The sequence below is a fragment of the Microtus oregoni genome, unplaced genomic scaffold (assembly GCF_018167655.1).
Source record: "Microtus oregoni isolate MIOR12 unplaced genomic scaffold, Mior012 000003F_ref0000135, whole genome shotgun sequence".
NCBI classification, from domain to species: Eukaryota; Metazoa; Chordata; class Mammalia; order Rodentia; family Cricetidae; genus Microtus; species Microtus oregoni.
Window position 1 is genome coordinate 21,654,155 of NW_024543062.1, and position 24,220 is coordinate 21,678,374.

The 24,220-nt window shown below is 45.2% G+C and overlaps 2 protein-coding genes across 3 annotated transcripts; one reads left to right on the forward strand and one right to left on the reverse strand.

The window, feature by feature from the left end:
- Positions 1 to 69: 69 nt before the first annotated feature.
- On the reverse strand, positions 70 to 13,141 carry Gpn3 (GPN-loop GTPase 3). 2 transcript variants are annotated; one of them, XM_041648621.1, is made up of 8 exons: positions 13,069 to 13,141; positions 10,444 to 10,552; positions 7,187 to 7,354; positions 5,534 to 5,658; positions 3,884 to 3,999; positions 3,649 to 3,745; positions 918 to 1,046; positions 70 to 824 (listed from the first exon to the last, which is right to left on the reverse strand). In XM_041648621.1, the coding sequence occupies exons 2-8, from the start codon at positions 10,532 to 10,534 to the stop codon at positions 762 to 764; spliced, it is 789 nt and encodes a 262-aa protein (XP_041504555.1). In that variant the 5' UTR covers positions 10,535 to 10,552; positions 13,069 to 13,141; the 3' UTR covers positions 70 to 761. The 2 variants fall into 2 exon arrangements, with proteins under 2 accessions (XP_041504555.1, XP_041504554.1); XM_041648620.1 differs by having other exon boundaries at positions 13,029 to 13,141.
- A 122-nt stretch (positions 13,142 to 13,263) lies between these two features.
- Fam216a (family with sequence similarity 216 member A) lies at positions 13,264 to 23,314 on the forward strand. The gene is made up of 7 exons (XM_041648257.1): positions 13,264 to 13,750; positions 15,150 to 15,208; positions 16,277 to 16,398; positions 19,330 to 19,459; positions 19,539 to 19,710; positions 20,823 to 20,905; positions 22,810 to 23,314. Exons 1-7 carry the CDS (start codon positions 13,686 to 13,688, stop codon positions 22,908 to 22,910), a joined length of 732 nt encoding a protein of 243 aa, XP_041504191.1. The 5' UTR covers positions 13,264 to 13,685; the 3' UTR covers positions 22,911 to 23,314.
- Positions 23,315 to 24,220: the final 906 nt, after the last annotated feature.

A 24,220-nucleotide genomic window follows, 5' to 3' on the forward strand; every position in this document is an offset into this window, starting at 1 on the left:
CCCTGTCTCAAAAAAATACCAAAAAGGGAGGACCCGTTTCTTTCCAACACATACATTCATACACACATATTCAAAACAGTTTTAATTTTTAATTATATAAATAATACATGTTTGATTTGGGAAAATAAGATTTATGTATACCTTTTCAGTTTTTTAATTTGGATGGAGATATATGGTTTTGTTACAATAATTGTTTCTCTCCAGAAACAAATTAATCAAAAGAAAACCCCTCAAAAACCAAAAATCCAACCGTAAAAATAAAGTTAGACACACTCTCTCAATCTCTCTCTCTCTCTCTCACACACACACACACACACGAGATATATGTGTGTGGATCGGTTGATTTATATTATATACAAGTCTTTGTGCATCAATTGCTACTTTGATTTTTTTTTAAATCCAAAATCAGAATAGAACCTCTTAAAAGAGTAGTGGTTTCGGACGCCTTTAGTCCCAGCACTTGGGAGGCAGAGGCAGGTGGATCTCTATGAGTTTGAAGCCAGCCTGGTCTACAAGAGCTAGTTCCAGGACAGGTTCCAAAGCTACAGAGAAACCCTGTCTCGAAAAACCAAAAAACCAAAAAAAAAAAAAAAAAGAAAAAGAAAAAGAAAGAGTAATGGTTTCAAAGCTCCAAGCACAATCCAGGCTCACTGCGGGGAGGGTCCAGCGTTGTTTACATTAAAACAAGCAGCAGCTTCCAGTCACCTCCTCCAGAAATGCATTCCTACAGCCACAATCAGATGGTCACCGTGCAGTCAACCTCACTCGTTCTGCCGTTCCTGAAAATACTCATCAAACATGGAGGAAGACTCTTCTTCCTGTTCCTGACACAAAAGACATACAGAACAGAAAATGAATCCCCTCCTCTAGGACATACACACACCTCAAGAGAGTTCACATCCCGAATCCCAAAATACCTTTGGCTCCTTAAACTCCAAGTCCTCGCCATACTGAATGGCAAAGTCGATGTGCTGGAGCACAATGTTCATGCTCTCCTCGTCCGACTGATCGTATGGCAGAAACCGAACCATGCTGTAGTCGTCGATCTAGGGTGTGGGGTTCAAGAGAGAGTCACTTTCAGGGGGTGCAGCATACAACTGCCATCCTGGATCTGTGGTGTTTTTTTATTTTGTTTTTCAGAGGGTTTCTCTGTGTATCTCTGGCTGTCCTGGAACTTACTCTGTAGATCAAGCTGGCCTTGAACTCAGTGATCTGCCTGCTTCTGCCCCCCCCCCCCCCCACACACCCCCATTAAAGGTGTGGGCTACCACCTCCCAGCTCTAGGTCTGTGTTTTATAATCATTTATACTTCCCATTAAAAGCATAAGAGCTGGCTGGGTGGTGGTGGCCACTCCTTTAATCCCAGCACTTGGAAGGCGGCGAAGTCGGTGAGTTCAAGGTCAGCCAGTTCTAACCAGCAAATTCCAAGACAGCTAGGACTGTTACAGAGAAACAAGGCCTCGACAAACAAAAACAAAGTGCTCTGGCTGGAGGGCTCAGCTCAGTGGGTAAGAGTGCTTGCTGCCAAGCCTGACAACCTGAGTTCATCCTTAGAATCCACATGATAGAAGGGAAGAATCAACTCCCAAAGCTTGTCTTCCTGGTATATATGCGTGTACGCACACACAAATAAATAAATGTAAGAAACAAGTAAACAAACAAATCCACAAATGCACTGAACTAGGAAAGGGAGAGCTAGAACTATTCAGTAACTAATCAGCATCATTTCACAAGGTCAACCCATCAGAGCCAAGAGCTTTGTTTGGAGGAATTAGATGCAAGGCATGTTGGAATTACTGCCTTGTGAATAAAGTGGCTGTTTCTCACTGTAGATTTCTCTGTAGCTTATCCCCATCTGTTAGAAATTTGGGATTTATCTCCCACAGTTCAACACTATTTGATCATTTACTGGGCAAAATTTCCCCTTTGCATTTGGGGTTTACTGACTACAACCCCTAGTTATGTGTGAAAACAGTCACAAAGCCAAGAAACCTGCTTCCCACTACCAGGTTTCTGTTCCTTTCTTCAGTGTAAATGAGATCTGCCTTCCTGCAATTTCTTTACTGATACACATCTGGTCAGTATTTAGGGTTCAGTTAAATGTATTCCATTTAAGACATTCCCAGATATCCAAAGACATAGAATTACTACATACCCAAAGCTGTTGATTCAGAGCTGCTCAGATAGAAAGAAAAAGTAAGCGTGCCCTGGTTTTTACCTCACTAATCAATAAGAAAAGCAATGACCCAAAACTAATCTTGAAATAAAAGATTCCTAACTCCTCACCTCACCTTCACCTCAGTTTACTGATGACTTTAGTCCAGGAGATGTAAAGATGCTTGTGTCTTACTCTCAGGAAAAACAATTAACCATCTACCCACAGCCCAGAGGAAAACAAACCTCCAGTGGTGACTCTGATAGGCATCAAGCCAAGGATGTGACAATTTAGAGGCTTGGGTGTCCTCTTTGTTTCAACAGCTTAGAGCAATAGGAATAAAAATCAGACCTAAAAGGCCCTCAGAGACTGCTACATTTGGAAGAATGTGCTAATGGATCAAGGGCCATAAACTTCCCTTGTCTGTCTATATAAGTTACCTGATTACTCTCTATGCCTCTAAGATTTTGTGGGTCTTTATAGCTGGGTAAGAACAAAGAGAGGACAGAAACTGGAACAGAAGTTGGAGAAGCATCCCCAAAATTAGCAGAGATAAGAAAATGAAGGAGAGCCGGGTGGTGGTGGCGCACGCCTTTAATCCCAGCACTCGGGAGGCAGAGGCAGGCGGATCACTGTGAGTTCGAGACCAGCCTGGTCTACAAGAGCTAGTTCCAGGAGAGGCTCCAAAAACCACAGAGAAACCCTGTCTCAAAAAACCAAAAAAAAAAAAAAAAAAGAAAATGAAGGAGGATGTAGCAGAGAATTGGAATTAGAATTGAGACAGAGGGGGCTGGAGAGATGGCTCAGAGGTTAAGAGCACTGGCTGCTCTTCCAGAGGTCATGAGTTCAATTCCCAGCAACCACATGGTGGCTCACAACCATCTGTACTGAGATCTGGCGCTCTCCTCTGGCGTGCGGGCATACATCAAGGCAGAATGTTGTATACATAATAAATAAATAAATCTTTAAAAAAAAAAAAAAAAGAATTGAGACAGAGAATTAGAGCTAAGAAATTATGACAGTTAGGACTGAGAAGAGAGGACAAGTAAGTGAGAACAAAGACAGGCTGAGGAGAAATTGCGTGTGAGTTGTTGTTTTTCCCCTCAGATCCCCTTGGTTATTTTCCTTCACTGGCTGTAGCGCCCCACTCGAGTCTGTAGAGTTCTGAGGGGCTGGTACCCCAAATGGACCCCGATACTGATCTTTCTGACTTCTAACCTGCTGGCACATAACAGGTTACTAGGTAACCAGAAGTGGTTTCACTGGTACCTATTTCAATTCCTCAGTCACCTGAAGTGGTGAAGTGTGAACGCTCAAACAGTTCTGAGTTGTCAAAGGGTCTGAACTAACAAGTCAAGTTCCTCCCCACCCTCCTGCTTTCTGCAGGGAACAAAGTTGAACTGTGTTGCCCACACGGTTGACACTAGCTGGCCATGGACAGAAGCCTGAGGAGCCATTAGAGAAGATCTGAAGAAACCACCGCCGAAGCTTACCAAGCCACACACAGCTTTTGTCAGTTTCTTGAATTTTTGGCTTCTTAAATCACCTGTTGAATCTTCTAGCAGAGAGTACATGTCTGGATCGAGAAACCTATAAAGGTGAAGAGAGAGACAAGGAAGGGAGGACTACATGAGAGAAGAGACTGGCACCCTGGGACCTGTCTTGATGGACAGAAGGCTCATCCCATACAGAAAGCCCTGGGGACAAGACAGACTGCCCTGAACTCACTTCTCAATTTCCTTTTTGGCTTTCTTACTCAGCAGGTCCATCTTCGTCATGATGTTAACTTGTGGGATTTCTAGAGAAATCATGGCACTGAGAGCCGCCAGGATGCCAGAAATAAACTGCAGAAGAAAAGCGAGCAGAAGCTATGAATTAGTGCCGACAAGGACATACTGGAAGGACATTAGCACACGATGCAGGATACTTATCTTGCTTGCTAAAAAGGTGGTGGAGCCTTGGCCCCAAAGGAGTCAGGGAAGATGTGACCTCATCTACTTGACCAGAGGGGTGTGGCAGACCTTTAATCCCAGCTGAACAGGAGAGCGAGTTCTGGGCCAGTCTTTGCTACTCAGAAAGACTGTATCCCAAATCTATCAAGGAATCAATCTACACTAATGACATTTCTTCTTTTAAATTTACTTTTTTATTTTATGTGCATTGGTATTTTGCCTGAAGGTGGTGTTGGGCCTCCTGAAACTGGAGTTACGGACAGCTATGAGCCACTATGTGGGTGCTGGAATTGAACCCAGGTCCTCTGGAAGAGCAGTCAGTTCTCTTAACTACTGAGCCATCTCTCCAGCCCCTGACCACATTTCTTGACTTTGACCATGATATTAGCCTTTTTTACCCCACAAACACCCCTCAGGACTACTGAGAAAGTCTATAATTCCTAAACTGGACAAAAGATTCTTAGAAATTAAAAACAGATTTTTCTGTTTATTTTAATCTTTATATTTGAGATACTGTCTTACTCTGTAGACAAGGCTGGTCCTGAACTTGCAGCAACCCTCCTGCCTCAGCCTTCTGAATACTGGGATTGCAGGCATGAACCACATACCCACTTCAGTATTTTTTTTTTTTTTTTTTAGTTTTTTTTGAGACAGGGTTTCAGTGTGGTTTTGGAGCCTGTCCTGGAACTAGCTCTTGTAGACCAGGCTGGCCTCGAACTGCACTTCAGTATTTTTACATATAAATATATATATATATACACACACACACATACACACATATATACACAGACATATGTCATGTTCTTTCAAGACAAGATTTTTCTTTTCTTAATATCATTTATTATGTATACAGTTTTCTGCCTGCATATATGCCTGCATGCCAGAAAAGGGCATCAGATCTCATTATGGATGGTTGTGAGCGACCATGTAGCTGCTGGAAATTGAACCTCTGGAAGAGCAGCCAGTGCTCTAAAACAGCTGAGCCATCTCTCCATAATATTATTATTATTATTCTCGCATATATTATATCCCAACTAGTTTCTCCTCCCAGTCCTATCTTCCCCCTAGCTTAATATTTTAAAATACGCTATCTAATACAGTGCCCATTTGCCTCAATTTTTATTTCATAAGCAGTTCTTTCAAATGATATATATATATATTTGAGACAGACAGCTCTGGCTGGCCTGGAACTCAAGGAGATCCTCCTGCCTCTGTCTCCTAAGTGCTGGGATTAAAGGCGTGCACCACCAAATCCAGTTCAAATCTACTTTCTAAGTAAGTATATATTCACATAATAATCTGACCACTGGAGACACTAGATAAATGGAATAGCCTATGAAATGTACAGACTCACACAGAATGGGCAGAGACTGACACTTGCTTTCTACCCAGGACTGAAAAGTCTACAAGAGATTCATCCTCAGACCTTGAAAGATTCCACCATGAACTGAGAATCAACAAGGAATACTCCGCACACTCGAAATTCCCACTGTTCAAGCTGCTGGACCAGCTGCTTCATCACAGGCAGATGTGTGTACAGCTCGATCTGACCTGTAGGGAGAGCACCAGAATGCAGTAACTGGTTATTGCAGCACATCCACACATGGGATGCTCCCAGTTACTACAGCTCATGGACACATGGGATATTCCCAATTACTGCAGCTCATGGACATACGCGAAGCTCCCAGTTACTGCAGCACGTGAACACATGGGATGCTCCTGGTTACCGCAGCACATGTCCACACAGGATGAAGCAGAGATGGTGTAAAGGGGAAGCGGCACACAGTGCTCTGATGCATGCCTACTGTGTGTGAGCCCTTGGTTCAATCTCCAGTACTGAAGAGAGAAGGAAGACAGATCCTGCTGCGACATCCAGGTGTTTTTGTCTTGTCTGTGTGCTAGGGACTGGACTGCGGCCTTGAATAGGCTAGCCAAGTACTCTGTGACCTGTGACCGTGCCGTCCCCACAGACTCTGCATTAAGTTTTGTTTTTTCTGCATCTTTTTTCCTGAAAGAGTTTTATATTTTGATTTGTCTGCATGTCAGGTCTTTGAGGTGAATGTGGAGGCTAGGAACAGGGTGTCAGAGTGGAAGAAATACAAGTTGTAAGCCACCCAATACAGGTGTTGGGAACCAAACTCGGGTCCTCAGGATGAGTAAGTGCCCTTAACCTCTGAGCCCCTCTCCATGCCCTGCACTCAGCTGGTAAGGGGCCTTACAGACTCCCAGGACAACCATAAAACCTAAGGTATGGTCACCAAGAAAACATCGAGCAGAGTACTAATTTTAACACCTCAGCTTTTGCCAGTGCTGGGATCAGGGATGAGAACCTGTGGCAGACTGCCTCCCTGACATGAGCCAGCCCTGGTTCAACTCTAGTACAGAAAAATAAAAATCCAAGTACAAGGGGCATGTAGTCTGGGAATATTCACACCCATAACACACACACACACACTTTTATTTTTTGTTGTTGTTGTTTTGGTTTTTCGAGACAGGGTTTCTCTGTGGCTTTGGAGCCTGTCCTGGAACTAGCTCTTGTAGACCAGGCAGGCCTTGAACTCACAGAGATCCGCCTGCCTCTGCCTCCGGCCTCCCAAGTGCTGGGGTTAAAGGCATGCGCCACCACTGCCAGGCTTCCCAAACACTTTTCTGTGGAGTCCATGTGTTTGATTAAAAGCAAGAAAAAGAAAGCAAGTGAAAGCCACAGGTGAGCAAGGTAAGTTCACACTCACCCTTCAGAAGCTGTGGCATTCCCTACCCCTCACCAGTTTCACCTCACAACACTTCTGCCCACTGTGCCCCAGCCACTCGACCTCCAATCTACCTACTGCTTCTTGTCTTTAGCCTTCTGCCTGCACAGCTGTCTCAGTAGCCTCCTGAACACTTCTTCTGCAGAACAGCCTGTGTTCCTTTTGTGAGTCCCTGCCACAAATATTAACCATGGCATGTCTTTTATCTTGCTTGCTTGCCATGGGACCCTAAGCTCCATGGCTCTGGCCCAGGCTCCCTCAGGGCAGTCCCGACGAGGACAGGCCATCACAGCTTCAGGGCAGACAGCATATTCAAGTGGTTGACATACCTGGACAGTCAAAAAGGATGTAATCATCTTCAACGTGTCCCAGGCAGTTTTCCAGCCAGTCAAAGTTGTTGGCAAAGTACTCCATGCAGAATACCAATCCTCCGTTGGGACCAAACCGCAGAGAATCATCCTCCATCACATCGTCCACCTCGATCAGTTCCCGGATGTCTAGAGAGCCAGGCAGGGACCAGAATGAGTATCCCACTTGGAAAACTATCTTCTCTAGAAGTGACTAACAGGTATATAAGAACTCACGTGTGGGGCTGAGAAGACACTCCATGACTAAGAGTGCTTGGTGCACAAGCATGAGGACCTGAGTGTGAATCTCTAGCACCCGTGAAAAAAGCTGGGCATAGCCACATGTCTGTAACTCCAGTGCTGTAGGGTAGAGGAGGGAGAGCTGCCAGGGCTCCAGGTTCAGCTGGAGACCCTACTCCTCAAAGGAATAGGTGGGGTGAGAGCAAGACATCTGACTGAGCAAATAAATTACTGCACAGAAGTAACACTATGCACACAGAGAAAGGGGAGGAGAAACCGGGCAGTGGTGGCGGCACGCCTTTAATCCCAGCACTCGGGAGGCAGAGGCAGGCGGATCTCTGTGAGTTCGAGGCCAGCCTGGACTACAAGAGCTAGTTCCAGGACAGGAACCAAAAAGCTAAGGAGAAACCCTGTCTCGAAAAATCCAAAAAAAAAAAAAAAAAAAAAAGAAAGTGGAGGAGAAGCTCTTTTTTGTGTGTTTAGGTTTTTGAGACTGGGTCTCACTATGTAGCTCTGGCTATCCTGGAACTCACTCTGTAGACCAGGCTGGCCTCAGACTCCCACAGATTTATCTGTCTCTGCCTCTTAAGTGCTGGGATTAATATCGTGCACCACCATGCCCTGCTTTAAGGGGAAGCTCTTTAGTCATTGCTATAATATAATCTCCCGGCTGTATCATTAAGTAAAAAACTCAAAGCATAGAGCTTCCTGTAAAAAATGGGTGTGCTGGAAGAAAAAAGCTGATTGTGATGGTCCAGAATAATCTTTGCTCTTGGAGAGTGAGTTAAGAGGATCCATACAGTTAGGTCCTTTTTCAAGGCAAATAACAAAACACAGAAGCTCGGGCTGGAGAAATGGCTCAGAGGTTAAGAGCACCGCCTGCTCTTCCAGAGGTCCTGAGTTCAATTCCCAGCAACCACATGGTGGCTCACAACCATCTGTAATGAGGTCTGATGCCGTCTTCTGGCCTGCAGGCATGCAAGCAGACAGAATACTGTATACTTAATAAATAAATAAATGTTTAAAAAAAAAAAAACCACAGAAGCTCACTGCAAACATATTAAATACTGTCCACTCAGGCTGGGTTTTAGATGCACAAGTTGCTTCATGGAGTAACACATCAGAAACCAGTAACACTGGCTGCCCAAAGGATCAGATTTGATTGGTGGGCCACGATTTGACTGATTTTTCTGCATACTTTCTCTTCTCTGTCCTTCAAATGTTGACCATTCAGCTAAGTATTAACTATGTCAAGAAGGAAGCTAAAATGAAGTCAAGTGCTATCTCTTAACTCGATGATCCAAAGAAGCTAGTTAACTCCAGCGCGCATTCACCCTGAGTGGAAGGATGGGAACTGTGTGACTTACCTACAGAAAGGTATTAAATACCTCAGCATACAAACAGTTCTCACTCATTTTGAGATCAAAGTAAAACATACAGGAAGCTGGCCTCTCTTCTCAGTTTCCTCCGGGGCTCCTGGGGCCCCAGGCCCTTCTGACACATCTTTTCACTTGGCGCAGCCTCAGTGCTTCCACTCACGGGATCCTGAAGCAAATCTGTCTTTCCCTCTCCCTCTCTCTCTAGAGAGATGACAAGGTGGTTTCCACCCCCTTCTCAGCCTGTTCCTCCACATACTAGAATCCACACTGTCCTCATGACCACACCCTCGGCTCAAGCCTGTAACCCCAGCAATCCATAGGTAAAGGCAGGAAGTTCAGAAGTACATCATCCTTGGCTATATGAGGAGTTTGAGGGAAGTTCCAGCTACATGAGACTCTATTTCAAAACTCAAGCAAAAACAAAACTTGTGTGGCATTGTCCACAGTGGCCCCTCAACTTCACTCTCCAGTCCATTCCCACCTGCCTGCAGTCCCACTGCTGATTCTGTCAGAGCTACCGCTGTCACCATGTCCCCACATCTAACAGGCGTCACTGTGTTACACAACTGCTCAGACCTAACGTGAACCACACCTCTTTCTTGAGAACTTCCCTCTGTCCCTTCAGAAGCTGCACCTTCCTCACATCTCACTGAGGCCAACTCCTCTAACAGCCTCCAAAGAACACAGACCTTCAGGGCTCAGCTCACTTCCTCTTCTCTAACAAACCCCTCCCAAGATGAGGTCACCCATCCTGGGGTTCAATGTGCCTAGACTGCTGCTAGCCCAAATATTTGCGTCTTCCATCTAAATGAGCAGTTTCTACTTGAATGAGGTTTACTATTGGTTTGTCATCCCCTCCCCCACCCAGGGTTTCTCTGTGTAATATCAGTTTTGATGTTCTGGAACTCTGTAGACCAGGTCTCCTTTTGAACTCACAGAGATTGTCTGCCTTTGTCTCCTGAATGCTGGGATTAAAGGTATGCACCACCACCACCTGCCTAAAGTTACTGATTTTTTTGTTTTGTTTTGTTTGTTTTTTTCAAGACAGGGTTTCTCTCTATAACAGTCCTGGCTGTCCTGGACCAAGCTGGCCTAGAACTCACTAAGATCTATCTACTTCTGCCTCCCAAGTGCTAGGATTAAAGGCGTGTGCCACCACCGCCAAGCCCAGTTACTTATTTTTTTTAATAAAAAAAATTTTTTTTTGGTTTGTTTTACTGAGCACTGAGGTTGCAAACATGCACCACCTCATTTAGTTTTCTGTGGTGCTCAAACCCAAGGCTACATTACCCCAGGCAAGGATTATACCACCGAGCCACACCCCCAGCCCTGAGCTCACCTTTTCATTTAAGCTAGCATTGGTGCTGTTTGCTGCATACAAACCGTATTACCCTGGTCTTACCAGCATAAGTAAAAAAGGGACAACAGGGAAAAGCAGAAAGGCAGGAGCCCACTCACCTTTAAGTCTCACAGCAAAGAGCAAGAAAGGACGTCATCACACCCACACCCACGGATACCCATCACCAAATGACCCTTGGCTTCATCTCCCTCATCATGAAACCAGGGCTGAGCCCGAGAGTAACTGGCCGTTTCACTGCAGGAGGCTCTGCCAGGACTTACCAGCCATCACAGGGTAGCTGAAGTGCTCTGCTGCAGGGTCCAGGTTGACCACCTGGACAGAGCGGTTGAGGGCTTCACAGTGCTGAACCATGGTGGAACAGTAGGTGCTCTGTAATGTGACAAGGGGGGTGGTTAGCACAGAGGGCAGTATGGTGCCACCTCCACACCCCAGGGACTTCTCCATTCTTTGGGGCAGTATCCACACAGGACAAAGCTGCACCTTTGGGGAAAGCCATGGGAAGGCAGTGAAAGCAGAGCTATAGATCAAGGTGAGGCTCAGGCTTAGGGAGCTTTAACACAGCCCCCAAATCAACTCAGGTTATACAAATGATCTCCACCATGCTTCCCTCTTGACACCTGTTCTCTGACTGATACAACCCCTTCACACATCAAAATGTACTGTGATTGACAGGTCAGCTATCCACCTCCTAGATTACAGGCTCTGTGGAGTGCTATGTACGTCTCTGGTACTCAGAACCATGGGTTTATTAAATACTCAAGTAACACAAGATCTCCATGGACACTGGGAATTCCCCAAACTTGGTATGTGATCATTATCTTTGCCTTTTCTACTGTGTTTAGTGTCCCTATGATTATTCCCTTAATAGATCTATCCAAGGAAACACTGTCCAGCACTCAGGAGGCGGAGGCAGATGGATCTCTGAGTTCGAGGCCAGCCTGTCTACAAAGCAAGTTCTAGGATAGTCATGCTACACAGAGAAACCCTATTTCAAAAGAAAACAAAACAAGGAAACACTGTATCACAATTAAAAATAAAAAACAATTATGAGTATATTCCTCATAATATGAAGGTAACTATAAAATTCTAAGTAACTTTTTCCAGACATGGGGGTGCCTTCCTATATCCCAGAACAAAGGAAGTTGAGGCAAGCGGACCATGAGTTTAAGGCCAGCGTGGACTACACAGGAAGAATTTGTCTTCAAAAACAATCAAACTCAACTTTTTTAAACTTATTGTTGTTGTTGTTTACAGTGCTGGGGACTGAACTCAGGGCCTTGTCAGTAACAGGCAAGCGCCTACCACCAAGCTAGATCCCAGCCTATGTTACCTACAATTTTCCTCTTGACCCACGCCCCCAGTGCTGGGTAATAGGCATGTGCTACTCAGCCCCACTTGTGGAAGGTGTTGTTCTGCCTCGCTCTGTAGACCAGGCTGTCCTCAAACTTAAGAGATCCACTTGCCTCTGCCTCCCGAGTGATGGGACTCGAGGTGTGCACCCCCGCGTTCTGCACTTCTGGAATCTACGTGGGAAGCCTACTCAGGGCAGGAGGCATGCTGTGTTTATCAAGCCCCTGACTCCACCGTTGGAGGCCTCAGCATCTGCTGTTCATTTTCCTATTCTAATAGCCCACCCTAATCACTGGTCAGCCAATCAGAAAACTATATATTTTTTTTTTCTCTTGGAGACAGGGTCTTTCTTGCTGTGTTGCTCAGATTGGCCTCAAACTCAAGATTCTCCTGACTTCTGTTTCCCAAGTGTTGGGGTCAAAAGCACACCACTGCTACAGCCTTACTAATGCTGTTGCCTAGGGGCTGGGAATAGTTGTGCACAACTTTAATCCCTGCACTTGAGGCATATCTCTGAGTTGGAGACTAGATAGATACCATGGGCTACACAATGAGTTCCAGGCCAGTTAAAAGCTAGTGAGACTGTTTCAGAAACAAACAACAACAAAATACCTAACACACACACACACACACAAAGAATGAAAACCTGCAATACTGCAGGGCGGTGGCGGCGCACGCCTTTAATTCCAGCACTCGGGAGGCAGAGGCAGTTCGAAGTCAGCCTGGTCTACAAGAGCTAGTTCCAGGACGGGCTCCAAAAGCTACAGAGAAACCCTGTCTTGAAAAAGCTGCAATACACATCCTTTGTGAACTGCAGAGATGGCTGAGTGTTTAGGGGCACTTGCTGCTCTTGTTGAAGATCTGGGATTTCTGCAAGCGACACCCTCTTCCGGTCTCTTTGGGCAGTGCACACAAGGGAGACATACCTCAGAAATCCATAACCCAACTCTCCCCTCCCACCTCCCAGGGCTGCGATGGAACCCAACGCTCAAACTTCTGACTAACAGTGACGAACAAGACCCTATTCTGGGTGTGTGGCAGAGGGCCTGATCTGAAATTAGACAACAATGGACTCAAATTCTGGCCAGAACTAACCGTATCTCGTTTTCTTTAATCTGTAGAATGAGTATAGGCCCAAACTCACGGAGTGGTTATGAGAACACTTGGGACGGCCAGAGCAGTTCCTGGAGCAAAAGTATCCTAATACTGTTATTATTTTAAAAGTCTATTGTGTGTGGGCACGTGCACATGGATGCACCGTTCGCAGAGGCCTGGGGCTGGAGTGACAACTGTGTGTGGGTGCAGGGACCCGAACTCGAGTCCTCTGGAACAGAACAAGTTCTTACGCGCTCATCCATCTCTCCTGTCCCCAGTAACTACTAACGCTTGCCTTTACTCCCCCAACAAAAACAAAGTACAAGCAGAGAGCGGAAGCGAATTACCCAGGGTGCCCCGGGGCCCCAGCGCCCACGAACCGCAGCTCCTCGAGCCTCACCTTCCCGCTGCCCGCGGGCCCCATAACTAGCTGCGCGTACCGAGGCATTCCGGCCGGCCGGGTTCTCTGCCGCCTGCCACACTCCCTTCAGCCTTCGCGCGAGGACCCCTGAGTTCCGGGGGCGTTGGGTACAAGCCAATCACGACCCAGATCGTCACTGGTACGTACCACACCTCCGACTACGGAGCGTCCCAAGAGCCAAAACTCCTGAAAACGCGTCCTGAGAAAAAACGAGGTTTCACGCGTGCGCAAAGAGAGCTGCGGGCAGTTGTCGGTTGGTCCACGGACGAAGCTGGTTGCCTAGGTGATAGCGAATCGCGAATAACGCTCAGCACCCGAGGGCAGGCGCACTGTTCTTGGGTTTGACTCCTAGGGTGACAACCCAAGACTTGCAGATCCGCTGAGGGTCTGGAATACTGAGGAGGAAGACGCCTTTTGCTTTCAGGTAGCGTGTGTGTGACCTTGCCCAGACGCGTCCCTGTCACGGAGAGATGCCAAGGCGCAGAAGCCTGGTCACCTGAGGCCTCCTCCAACCCGGGTCTAGCTCCAGGGGCTCGGGTCGCCTTCGGCACCGTCCCGAAGCCGCTCGGGCAGGGTCGGAGGGTAGAGCCGGAGGACACGGCCTCACAGCGGGCGTGGCGCACGCGTACCGACGGGATGCCGAGCCGTTATCCCGGAGCCGCTGAGCTGCCCGCATTGGCCAGGACGGAAGACGGCGACGGGTGAGGCCCGGGAACCCCTTCTTAGGATGGGACCCCTGGTGAGGCCGGGACTCTGCTAACGAGGGGAAGGGCTTGCGAGGCGTCCTAGGAGCAGGACAGCAACTGTCACCCGCTCGGGCTTTCAGCCCCGGAAAGGGCCTTGCGAACCCAGTGGGAGCCGAGGACCCAGCCCCTCGGCTCCCAGTCCCCCAGCCCCGCCACCAATCCACTCCCTGCGACGTTGGCAGCCTCTTTGTCGGATGGAGCTGTGTGCTAGCAAGTTGATCTTGACTTGTTTGGCGGATTGGTTTCTTGATGCACAGTCACGTAGCTCAGGCTGGCCTTGAACTACTCCTTCTCCTGCTCCACTTCGGAGTGTTGGGATGGCGGGTGTAGACTATGACTCCTGGCCTGGGCGGGTTTTAACTGTTTCCTGGATAGAGAGGACCGTAGGCTTCTGATGTCAAGGCTAAGGGCGGCTAATCATGCTTCCCTGTCCCCGTCCCCCACTTTTGCTTCCTTAAAATCAAGAGCAGCAGGATGACCGGGATTCAGATAGGTTCACAACCATGGCGCTTGCTGAATTCATGGCTGTGAAATACATATTTACATTTATTAAATATATATTCATATTAAATGTACATTTTATTGTACATACGTACATTGTAAATATATACGTATGTATATATTTGCTGCTAAGACTTCTTAAAGATGAAATGTGAGATTCTTTCATGTTCTTTTTTTTTTTTTTTTTTTTTTTTTTTGGTTTTTCGAGACAGGGTTTCTCTGTGGTTTTGGAGCCTGTCCTGGAACTAGCTCTTGTAGACCAGGCTGGTCTCGAACTCACAGAGATCCGCCTGCCTCTGCCTCCCGAGTGCTGGGATTAAAGGCGTGCGCCACCACCGCCCGGCCTTTCATGTTCTTCACAATGCTTGGAGGTGTGTTGGTTCAATGAACTCACAGTTATTGAGAAACTGCAGGAAGCAATTTAATTTTTTGAGAAAAGTAAAAAGAACCGATACAAGATTGGAAACGTTACAGGCCAGTTCTGGTTCAATTTACTAGTAGCTCCAGCACAAAATAGTTATTCTTTTCAGTACTGAAATTATCAAAGAACAAGAAAGATATCCTGCGTACAGGAACCAAACTACTCACTTGGTATCGCTGTAAGAATTAGACTGGGGAGCTATGAAAGTGGGACTGGGGCGATGGCTCAGTGGTAGAGCACTTGCCTAGCATTTGTGAGCCCTGGGTGCTATCCCCCAGTAATGCACTCACTCTCGTCCTAGGAGAAAATTTGCAAGACATTGATGGAAACAGGAAAAGTAAAAAAGCACGTGAGCTGTCTGTCACTGGACTTTCTGTCTTCACTGGCTCTCAAGCTGCCAGATTATATATTATGTGTGTTCTTTTCTAACAGGTCAGCTGGACGCTTTTATCACCAGAATTCGAAAGGCACTGGTGAGCAGCATAAAGCAGGTAATGCATGTAGATTGCAGACTTGAGAGAAGCCAGTTTGCTTGACACTAATTACACAATGGAGTTTTAACAATAGGCTCAAAGGGCTGGCAAAATGGACTAGCTGATTTCAGTTCCCTCAGAACCTACCGATTCTTTTAAGTTGTTCTCTGACTTCATCCTGCTTTCCCATTTTCTCCCCACCTCACACATCCGCAAATGTAAAACAGACTTCACTAGACTGAATGTGGGGCTTTGTGCATGCTAGACAGCTACTGAGCTGTGGCCCTAAAGAATGGACTTTAACATCCTCAGTAAACTTGAAACGCTTTTCAGAGTTTCAAAGATCACTTCTTTCTCTTATGTTAATCTATAATGTTTTTGAGACAGGGTTTCTGTGTGTAACCCTGACTCTATAATATTTTTTTTAGTACCAATGAATTCTAAAAGAACTGTGTTGAGAATTAGCATTGGTTGGAAAGCAGAGGACATACCTGTTGTTTACACATGGACTGAAGGGAAATTCTACACAAACAGCTTCAAAACCAACAGCTATTTCACAAGGAGCACTTTTCAGATACCTCTTTTTTGATGAAGTTAAGAGAAAAACATCATCTCCTCAAGGCCTCTTACTAATTTTCCAGGGGAAGGGGAGGTAATTTACTGGTCTTGGTAGCACAGGTGTGTGTAGGGAATGCCAGAGAATAGCTCTGTGGAGTAACGTCCCTCCTTCCATTTTACATTCCAGGGATTGAACTCAGGTTGCCATCTTGCAGGCCTGCATCTTATTTTTCTTTGCACTAAACTGCTGATGAGTGATTCTGAACATTTTTTGAGACAGAATTTCTCTAACAGTTATGGCTGCCCAGCTTTTGAGCATCTTTTAAAGTGTTTATTGGCTATGTATTAACATCTTTGGAGACATGTCCATTTCTGATGTTTGTGTGCTCTAAAAATAAAGGGCATACATATTATACATTCCCTCAAATTTTAACTATCTGACTTAAAATACTTGTATAACTGCTTCAGGATATTCACAAGTATAAATATAGATATATATTCATAATTATTAATGATCTTTGTCTACAGATAGAATCAAAGAGGGGCACAGAGTGTACTCACACATTGCCAAGCTGCAGGAGTTATGGAAAACCACTCAAATCCAAACAATTCATATACCTAAATCAGTGACAGATTCATCTTTTCTAAAGGTAAGACTAGAATTTAAAGTAAAAATTTACCTATAGTTGTCTGTGTGAAGGTCAGAGAACAACTTGTGGGAACCAGTACTCTCCTTCACCTAGGGAGCAGACTCAGGCAGTCAGGCTTGGCAGCAAGCACTTCTACCTGCTAAGCCATATTGCCAGCCTCTGAAATGTTTCTGAAGGAAGCTGAATCTTAAACCCAGGGCACCATGCATACTAACCAAGTAATCTACACCAAGCTATAGATCCAGAACTTGTGTCTGAAGATAAACTACTCAGATAGAAGTTTAGGCCCAGAAGACTACATGGTGTATCCAGAACACTGTCAAGGAGTCTGTGTGTGAAGGCAGCCTCCTGCAGAGCAGTGGTCAGGCAAGACGGTGAAGCCTGTCTGCTTCCATTTTTCTTGTAGCTCTTCCTTTTGGATACTGGCCAAAGCCTAGGCATGCTGTCCCTGGCACTCTAGGCTTTCTCCCTGGTTCTCTGACTTTCATACCTAACTTGAAAGGCCTGACTTTCTTTCCATCCCCCTCCTCCTGGCAGTTGCCAGAAATTTTCAGCTTACCTGGCCTATTGTATTTTCCCTGAAGCTTAAAAAAATGTCCTCAGAAAGAATTGATGTGATAGCACAGGCCTTATTCCAGCACTGGGAAAGCAGAGGAAGGTAAATTTCTCTGAGTTTGAGGCCAGCCTGGTCTATGTAGAAAGTCAGAAGCCAGCCAGGGCCACATAGTAAAACCTTGTTTCAACAACAAATAAAACAGAAACAAAACTCACCCATCCCCAAAGCAGAGTCAGTAAGTATATTGAATAAATTCATGAATGACTACAAGGATTATAGATTCCCTATCACTTTGGAGCCTGTCCTGGAACTCACTCTGTAGACCAGGCTGGCCTGGAACTCAGAGATCCACCTGTCTCTGCCTCCGCCTCCCGAGTGCTGGGATTAAAGGCGTGTTCCACCACTGCCTGGCAGAACTATTGATTTTTATTCTTCATTAATGATCAAACCTGTGAGAACTAAGTATGGTGGCCTGTGTCTGTAGTCCTAGCTACTGGGGAGGTTGAGGCAGGAAGGTGGCCTGAGCTCAGGAGTTTAAGACAACCCAGGGTGGCTGGAGAGATGGCTCAGAGGTTAAGAGCACTGCCTGCTCTTTCAAAGGTCCTGAGTTCAAGTCCCAGCAACCACATGGTGGCTCACAATCATCTGTAATGAGATCTAATAAAGCTTTCTGTGGACTGGTAGGTTCTTCTGGCCAACTTTCCTACTCCTCTTTGGATTAATGACTTATTCAATAATGTAAATTCTAGGTGTATGTATACATACATCAATAACTGAGTTTTGCATCTTTGAGGGGGCAAGACAGGGTTTCACTGTGTAGCCTTGGCTGTCCTGGAACTCTCTTTAAATTCAGAGACCTGCCTACCTCTGCCTCCTGAGTGCTGGGATTAGAGGGATGTGCCACCACCACTTGGCTGAGTTGTGCATCTTAAGGAAGGACATGTTTCTTTTAAAAAGGAAGTACACTCAGTCAAATTAGATTAAATGATAAAACCTGGCATGGTGGCACACACCTGTAATCCCAGTCTTCCGGAGATGGAGGCAGGTGGACCAGAAATTGAGGGTCATTCTGTTATATTTCAAGGTCAGGGCCAGCATGGGATGTTTGAAGCCATGTTTTTTAAAAAAAAATTAGGGGCTGAGGAGATGGTTGAGTGATTAAGAGGACCAGAGTTCAGCCCTAGCACCCATGTCTAGGCTCACAACCACCTGTAACTCCAACTCCAGGGGACTGGACACCCTTTTCTGCATTCTGTGTGCACATACCCACATATAGTCACATACTTTTTTAAAAACTTAGGTTGGAAACTAACTTACAGTATGGTCCACAGAGGCAGCAGATACTCTTCTGCTCCAGGAAAAGATGTATCTTTAGTTGAGACCAAGCAAACTAAGCTGCTTTCAGGTACCATCTTGTCTCTCAAAACAACATAGTAAGACAGCAAGGGCGGGGAGAAGGTTCAGCTTGGAGAGGTGCTTGACACAAGCCTGGACCTGGGTTGTATTCCTGGGACCTGCACGGTGAAAGAAGACAACCCAAAGCTGCAAGTTGTCCCCTGACTCCACTCCCAGTACCTCCCCAACACATGCACAATAAATTAAACAAATAGGTAAATGAATAAATAGATTAAAAAGGGCAAGATATCCAACTTGAGAAGCTAGGTGGGGGTTCTAAAGCTTGCAGACAGAGAGCACAGCCCCCTCCTTTCAAGATCTGCGTTACTGTGGAATGGCAGCCAGAACCATTTGTATGTTTAAATAAGTGGTCATTTTCTTCTCCTTTGGCAAAGTTGAGTCAGCTAAATTTGCTTGTGAAAACCATTTAGATGAAGTGGGACAACCCTCAACATCTATCCTTTCAGTAAAAAGACTGCTAACATATGTTCTACAGTGAGGGGGTCTTGGGAACCAAGGCCAGCAGAGTTTCAGTCTGTGACAGATAAGGCAGTTCAGTTCAACACAACTCAGCAGCTGGTGTTGGTTTAAGCTTCAAAAGTTTGACCTCAGGTAGTTTATTTTAGGCACAGGTAAGCACAGCACAATTTGGGGAAAAGCTTCCTGGTGATAATGAACTCAATCATGTGTACACAGCAAAACTTAATGCATGACTACATCAAAACTCTGCAAAGCACGAGATAGTACTATACATTAATTGAGGAAAGAGGCTCAAGGGTCTTTTTTGATAAGGGTCTTGGGGAGGATTTGGTGTTTCCTGGCCACACAGATAATGCAAAGGTCACTAGGCTATTAATCACAGGTTATACACCTGTCCCTTAGGAAAGATGCCCCTGTGTGTTTAATATTCCTGGTTCTAGGGCTTACCTGTGAGCCTTCTACAATACAGCAGTCAGTAGACCTCTCATTCTGTCTTTCAGCATCCGGAACTCAGCTCAGGCCAGAAGCGCTACCTGTGCAGCATCGCTAAGATCTGTAACTCCAGCTATCTGAGGACCTTAATGAAGCGGCAGTACATACATATGTTTCGTCATGGTTCACAAAAGCCAGGCAGGTGCACCTCCTCTTGGTTTCTTGTCAGTTCTTATGAGAAATGAAAGGGTCTCCTAACAGGTGGTTTGTATGACAGGTGTCCTCACACATCACAGGAGCCATACCAGCTCCCGCTACTCACAGAAACAGCATCCCCCCTGCACTCCGTGGCGACACCACCTGGAGAGAGAGGACTCTTGGAACATTGCAGCTGCAGCACCTGAAATGATCATCCATTCCCTCTGGCGGCCACTGAGACACAAAGAAGGGTCTGTTTCTTGAGGTTAAGAAGGAAAAACGATAACCTAGTTCTGTCTGAAGGGGATCCCCCTGGGTGATATTAAAGCTCCTATTTCCTATATGTTCACTCTGCTAAACTCAGACGAAGGGGCCACTTCTTCTTTAATATTTATTTATTTATTATGAATACAATATTCTGTTTGTGTGTATGCTAGCAGACCAGAAGAGGGCACCAGGCCCCATTACAGATGGTTGTGAGCCACCATGTGGTTGCTGGGAATTGAACTCAGGACCTTTGGAAGAGCAGGCAATGCTCTTAACCTCTGAGCCATCTCTCCAGCCCCCCACTTCTTCTTTATTGAGATGAGTGGGATATGACACTTCAGGGAGCTGGAGTTTCTGTGCCATGACAAATAGCCCAGGTATGCCTCAAGCTCATGGAAATCCTCTTGCCTCAGCTCCCCACATGCTGGAAGTACAGGTGTGCTACCACACCCAGCTGTATCAGTCTTCTTCACAATATAATTAGTAGATTTGAAAACATTTTTAAATCAGGGCAAGATGGTTCAGCAGGTAAAAGCAACCTGTGTTTGAGCCATAGAACCCAGGGGAGGGGGAGGGAACAGAGTCCCCAAAGCTGTCCTCTGACCTCCATACATGCACCCATATTGAGACACACCGTAAACAATAAACAAAGAAGTTCTGGGTCAGCTAGAGATAGTCTACTCTTCTCATTCAGGCTCCAAATGATGGAACACCTCCAGAAGCAGCCCATAGTGATCCCGCAAAGGGGAGGACTATAAAGCCAGGAGGAAGGAGGAGAAAAGCTGCTGTCAGCAGGCATAGTGGCATAAGCCTGTGCTCTCGGTACTTGGGAAGATCAGGAGTTTAAGGGCATCTTGGTCTACTGAGTGAATCTGAGGCAAGCCTGGACTATATGAGACTTGTGTCTCAAAATAACAAATCTATAGTTTACAACAACAGAAGCTTTAGTATTCAAACTGTGTGATAACATGCTGCAATCCAGGAGACTGGAGAATGAAGGGCCTTTGGTAAAGCCAGCAGCTAGTGAAGACTCTTCTGAGTTCCCCAGCAGTGGTCACTTTGGTGTCTTCAATTAAAATATTTCCCTTTGTCACAGGGTAAAAATTGGATATGCATTGAACACAAGATGCAAGTCACTGAGGAGTTTTAGAAGACCAAGCGGACTGCTCTTGCTACCAGGTAAATGTGGAATTAAGCAGGCATACACACATATAAATGGAGTTAAAAGATTTTTGTTTTTGAAACATGGTCTCATGTAGCGCAGGTGGACCTAGAACTCCTGATTCTTCTGCCTCCACCTCCCAAGTACTAGTGGGTAGAATTACCATGCCTGCCTTGCACTTTTGAACACTTTAAAATATACCAAATCAGATAATCATTTTAATTATGTCTTGATTAAAAATTTCAAGTGTGATGAGATCCGTCATTTCAAGTAAAAACTAACCATGGCAACATTATGACGTAAGTTGAGTCCCAGCACAGACACAGGGAATCTCTGAGTTTCAGGGCAGCCTGGTCTACACAGCCAGAGCTATACAGTAATACCTTATCTCAAAAACCAAACCAACTAAACATCAAATAGTGTATGCTTCTATTTAAAAGAATTAACTACTTGCTAGGCAGTGATGGTGGCGCACACCTTTAATCCCAGCACTCAGGAGACAGAGGCAGGTGGATCTCTGTGAATCTGAGGACAGCCTGGTCTACAGAGTGAGTTCCAGAACAATGAGAGCTACACACAGAGAAACCATATATTGAAAACCAGGGAAAAAAGGAGAATACACTACTCAAAGAGTGAAAATCAGGTCTGTTCTTTTTCTGTGCTGGGTATATGCTCTTCACACGAACCTATACCCCTAGTCCTCCAAGATTTGTCACTATTGTCATTGTTGGTTTTGTTTTAGACAGTCTCCCTCTCTCTAGCACAGACTAACCCTGAATTTGTGATCTTTCTTGCTCAGCCTTTCAAGTGCTGGGATTATAGACTTGTGTCATTATATCTAGCTTTAGAAGTATTTTTTAGATGTCTGCCTACCATGTGCAAAGCCCTATCACAAGACATAAGGGAAAAGGCAGGGAGGTTAAGTCTGTTCTAAAAGGCTAGGGAGACCCCAGTAGAGGAAACACTGTCGAGGTCCTCAAGCCATGAGAAAGAACTAAAGGAATATGGAGACTCTGAAGACATTACTGACTACTTTTTTTTTTTTTTTTTTTTTTTTTTGGTTTTTCGAGACAGGGTTTCCCTGTGGCTTTGGAGCCTGTCCTGGAACTAGCTCTGTAGACCAGGCTGGTCTCGAACTCACAGAGATCCGCCTGCCTCTGCCTCCCGAGTGCTGGGATTAAAGGCGTGCGCCACCATCGCCCGGCCATTACTGACTACTTTATTTAACTCCTAACTCCCTTCACTAGAAGGCTTTTAAAACCAGTGGGAATACAGTGTTTACTGCAGTAGCTGCTATAGTACAGTGCTGTGACTACTATAAGAAAGGCTGAGGCAAGTAGGAGGGGTACATACCTAAGTTGAAAACAGTAGGGAATTTGTCTTTCTAAAAGCTCAATAGGCTGGGTCATTTTAAAGGTGTTTAGAATTTTTTTTTTTTTTTTTGAGACAGGGTTTCTCTGTAGCTTTGGAGCCTTTTTTGTTGTTTTTTTTTTTTTTTTTTTTTTTTTTTTTAGGTGTGCTTAGAATTTTATATCCAGTCATATATGTTGGCACATGCCTTTAATCCCAGCACTCGGGGTACAAAGGCAGGTGGATCTCTGTGACTAGGAGGCCAGTTTGGTATCAAGTTACAGGCTAGCCAGAGCTACAAAAACCCTGTCTCAAAAAATAAGTAAATGAGGCTGGAGATAAGGCTCGGTGGTTAAGAGCATTGGCTGCTCTTTCAGAGATCCTGCAATCCCCAGCACCCACCACTCTTGTTCCAAATCTGAGGCCCTCTTCTGCCCTCTGTGGAGACCAGGTGCGCGCACACACAGAATAAGTACATAGACACACATGCAGGCAAAACACTCATACACATATAATAAAAATTTTATTTCCAGAAGACTATAAACTCCTCCTTTCCCTTCAATTTCTTCAGATGGTTCTCAGCCATGCACGAGTGAAGGAACAAAGGAAGAAGATCTACTGAATGAGTGCATGCAGACCATGTCTATTCAAGAACCGGACACCCCATCTTAGCCCCAAAGTCTCCAGACCAAGGTCAGCCATCAGCCAACATCCAGATGCTGAGCCAGAGGTGGACAGGGAAGAGTTGTGAGCCATGTATGGATAGTGCTAGTCACCAGTATGTCAACTGAGTTGTTGAGAGATTGACACAGCCTTCTTCATCCTATATGCTTCTGTGTACCAATGATATCTGTGTAATGTATGCTTGTTTCTAGCTAGGAACAATTAAAATTTTACTTGCCACATACACTAAATTTTTAAAAATTTATTTTATGTGCATTGGCGTTTTGCCTGCAGGTATGTCTGTGCAAAGGTATTGAAACTCCTGGGATTATACTGGTGAGCTGCCATGTGGGTACTAGGAATTGAACCCAGGTCCACTAGAAGAGCACCAGCGCCTCTTTTGTTGTTGTTGTTGTTTTGTTTTTGTTTTTTGAGACAGGGTTTCTCTGTGTAGCCCTGGCTGTCCTAGAACTCATTCTTCAGACCAGGCTGGCCTCAAACGGAGATCCACCTGCCCTCTGCCTCCTGAGTGCTGGGATTAAAGGTGTGCACCACTATGCCTGGTATGATTTTTTTTCAACCTGGCAAATATATTAATTGTTCTTTCAGCTTATAATCAGTTCCAAAATAGTAATAGTTGAATATTATATAAGATTTTTCTTGATTAAAGTAGGAAAACCAAAAAATATTTACACAAAATAGCACGTGTAGGTCGCAACTTGTAAAGCAGGTACTCAATATTTGCTATTAAATATAAATTATAAACCTATGGATAAGACAAGCGTGTTGGCATATATATTTAATCCTAGCACTTGAGAAGAAAGACAGGTTTCTTTGAGTTCCAAGCTAACCTGGTCTACATTTTGAATTCCACGTAAGCCAGGGCTACATAGTGAAACCTCCTCAAAAAGAAATTATTGTTACAAACAGATAAACACATTAGCAGCAGGAGGACTTAAGAATCACTGCTGACTTATTGTCAGCATGGTACAGTGTTCATAAGCTATGAAGCAGGTCTCATGTTTTGACACCATCCTGCCTGGTCCTCCTGAAGAGAACGACAGGCATGTGCCACCACATGCCTTTACTCTAACACAGTGGTTCTCAACCTTTCTAATGCTAAGACCCTTTCATAAAGTTCCTAATGTTGTCATCACCCCAACCATAACATTATTTTCATTGCTACCTCATAACTCAAAATAGAATTTTGCTACTGTTATAAATTGTAAATATCAGTTTTCTGAAGGTCTCTCTCAGGTGACCCCTGTGAAAGAGTCATTTGACTCCCAAAAGGGAAAACCTACAAGATGAGAACTACT

Excerpts from the sequence above, each read along its gene's own strand:
- Gpn3 (XM_041648620.1), bottom strand. The coding sequence starts at position 13,076 with ATGCCTCGGTACGCGCAGCTAGTTATGGGGCCCGCGGGCAGCGGGAAG. Across the intron at positions 7,355-10,443 it reads CAGCTACCCTGTGATGGCTG|ACATCCGGGAACTGATCGAG; the intron begins GTAAGTCCTGGC and ends CTGGCTCTCTAG. Across the intron at positions 4,000-5,533 it reads TCATGGTGGAATCTTTCAAG|TTTATTTCTGGCATCCTGGC; the intron begins GTCTGAGGATGA and ends TTTCTTCTGCAG.
- Fam216a (XM_041648257.1), top strand. The coding sequence starts at position 13,686 with ATGCCGAGCCGTTATCCCGGAGCCGCTGAGCTGCCCGCATTGGCCAGG. Across the intron at positions 13,751-15,149 it reads AGGACGGAAGACGGCGACGG|GTCAGCTGGACGCTTTTATC; the intron begins GTGAGGCCCGGG and ends CTTTTCTAACAG. Across the intron at positions 16,399-19,329 it reads CAGATTCATCTTTTCTAAAG|CATCCGGAACTCAGCTCAGG; the intron begins GTAAGACTAGAA and ends TCTGTCTTTCAG.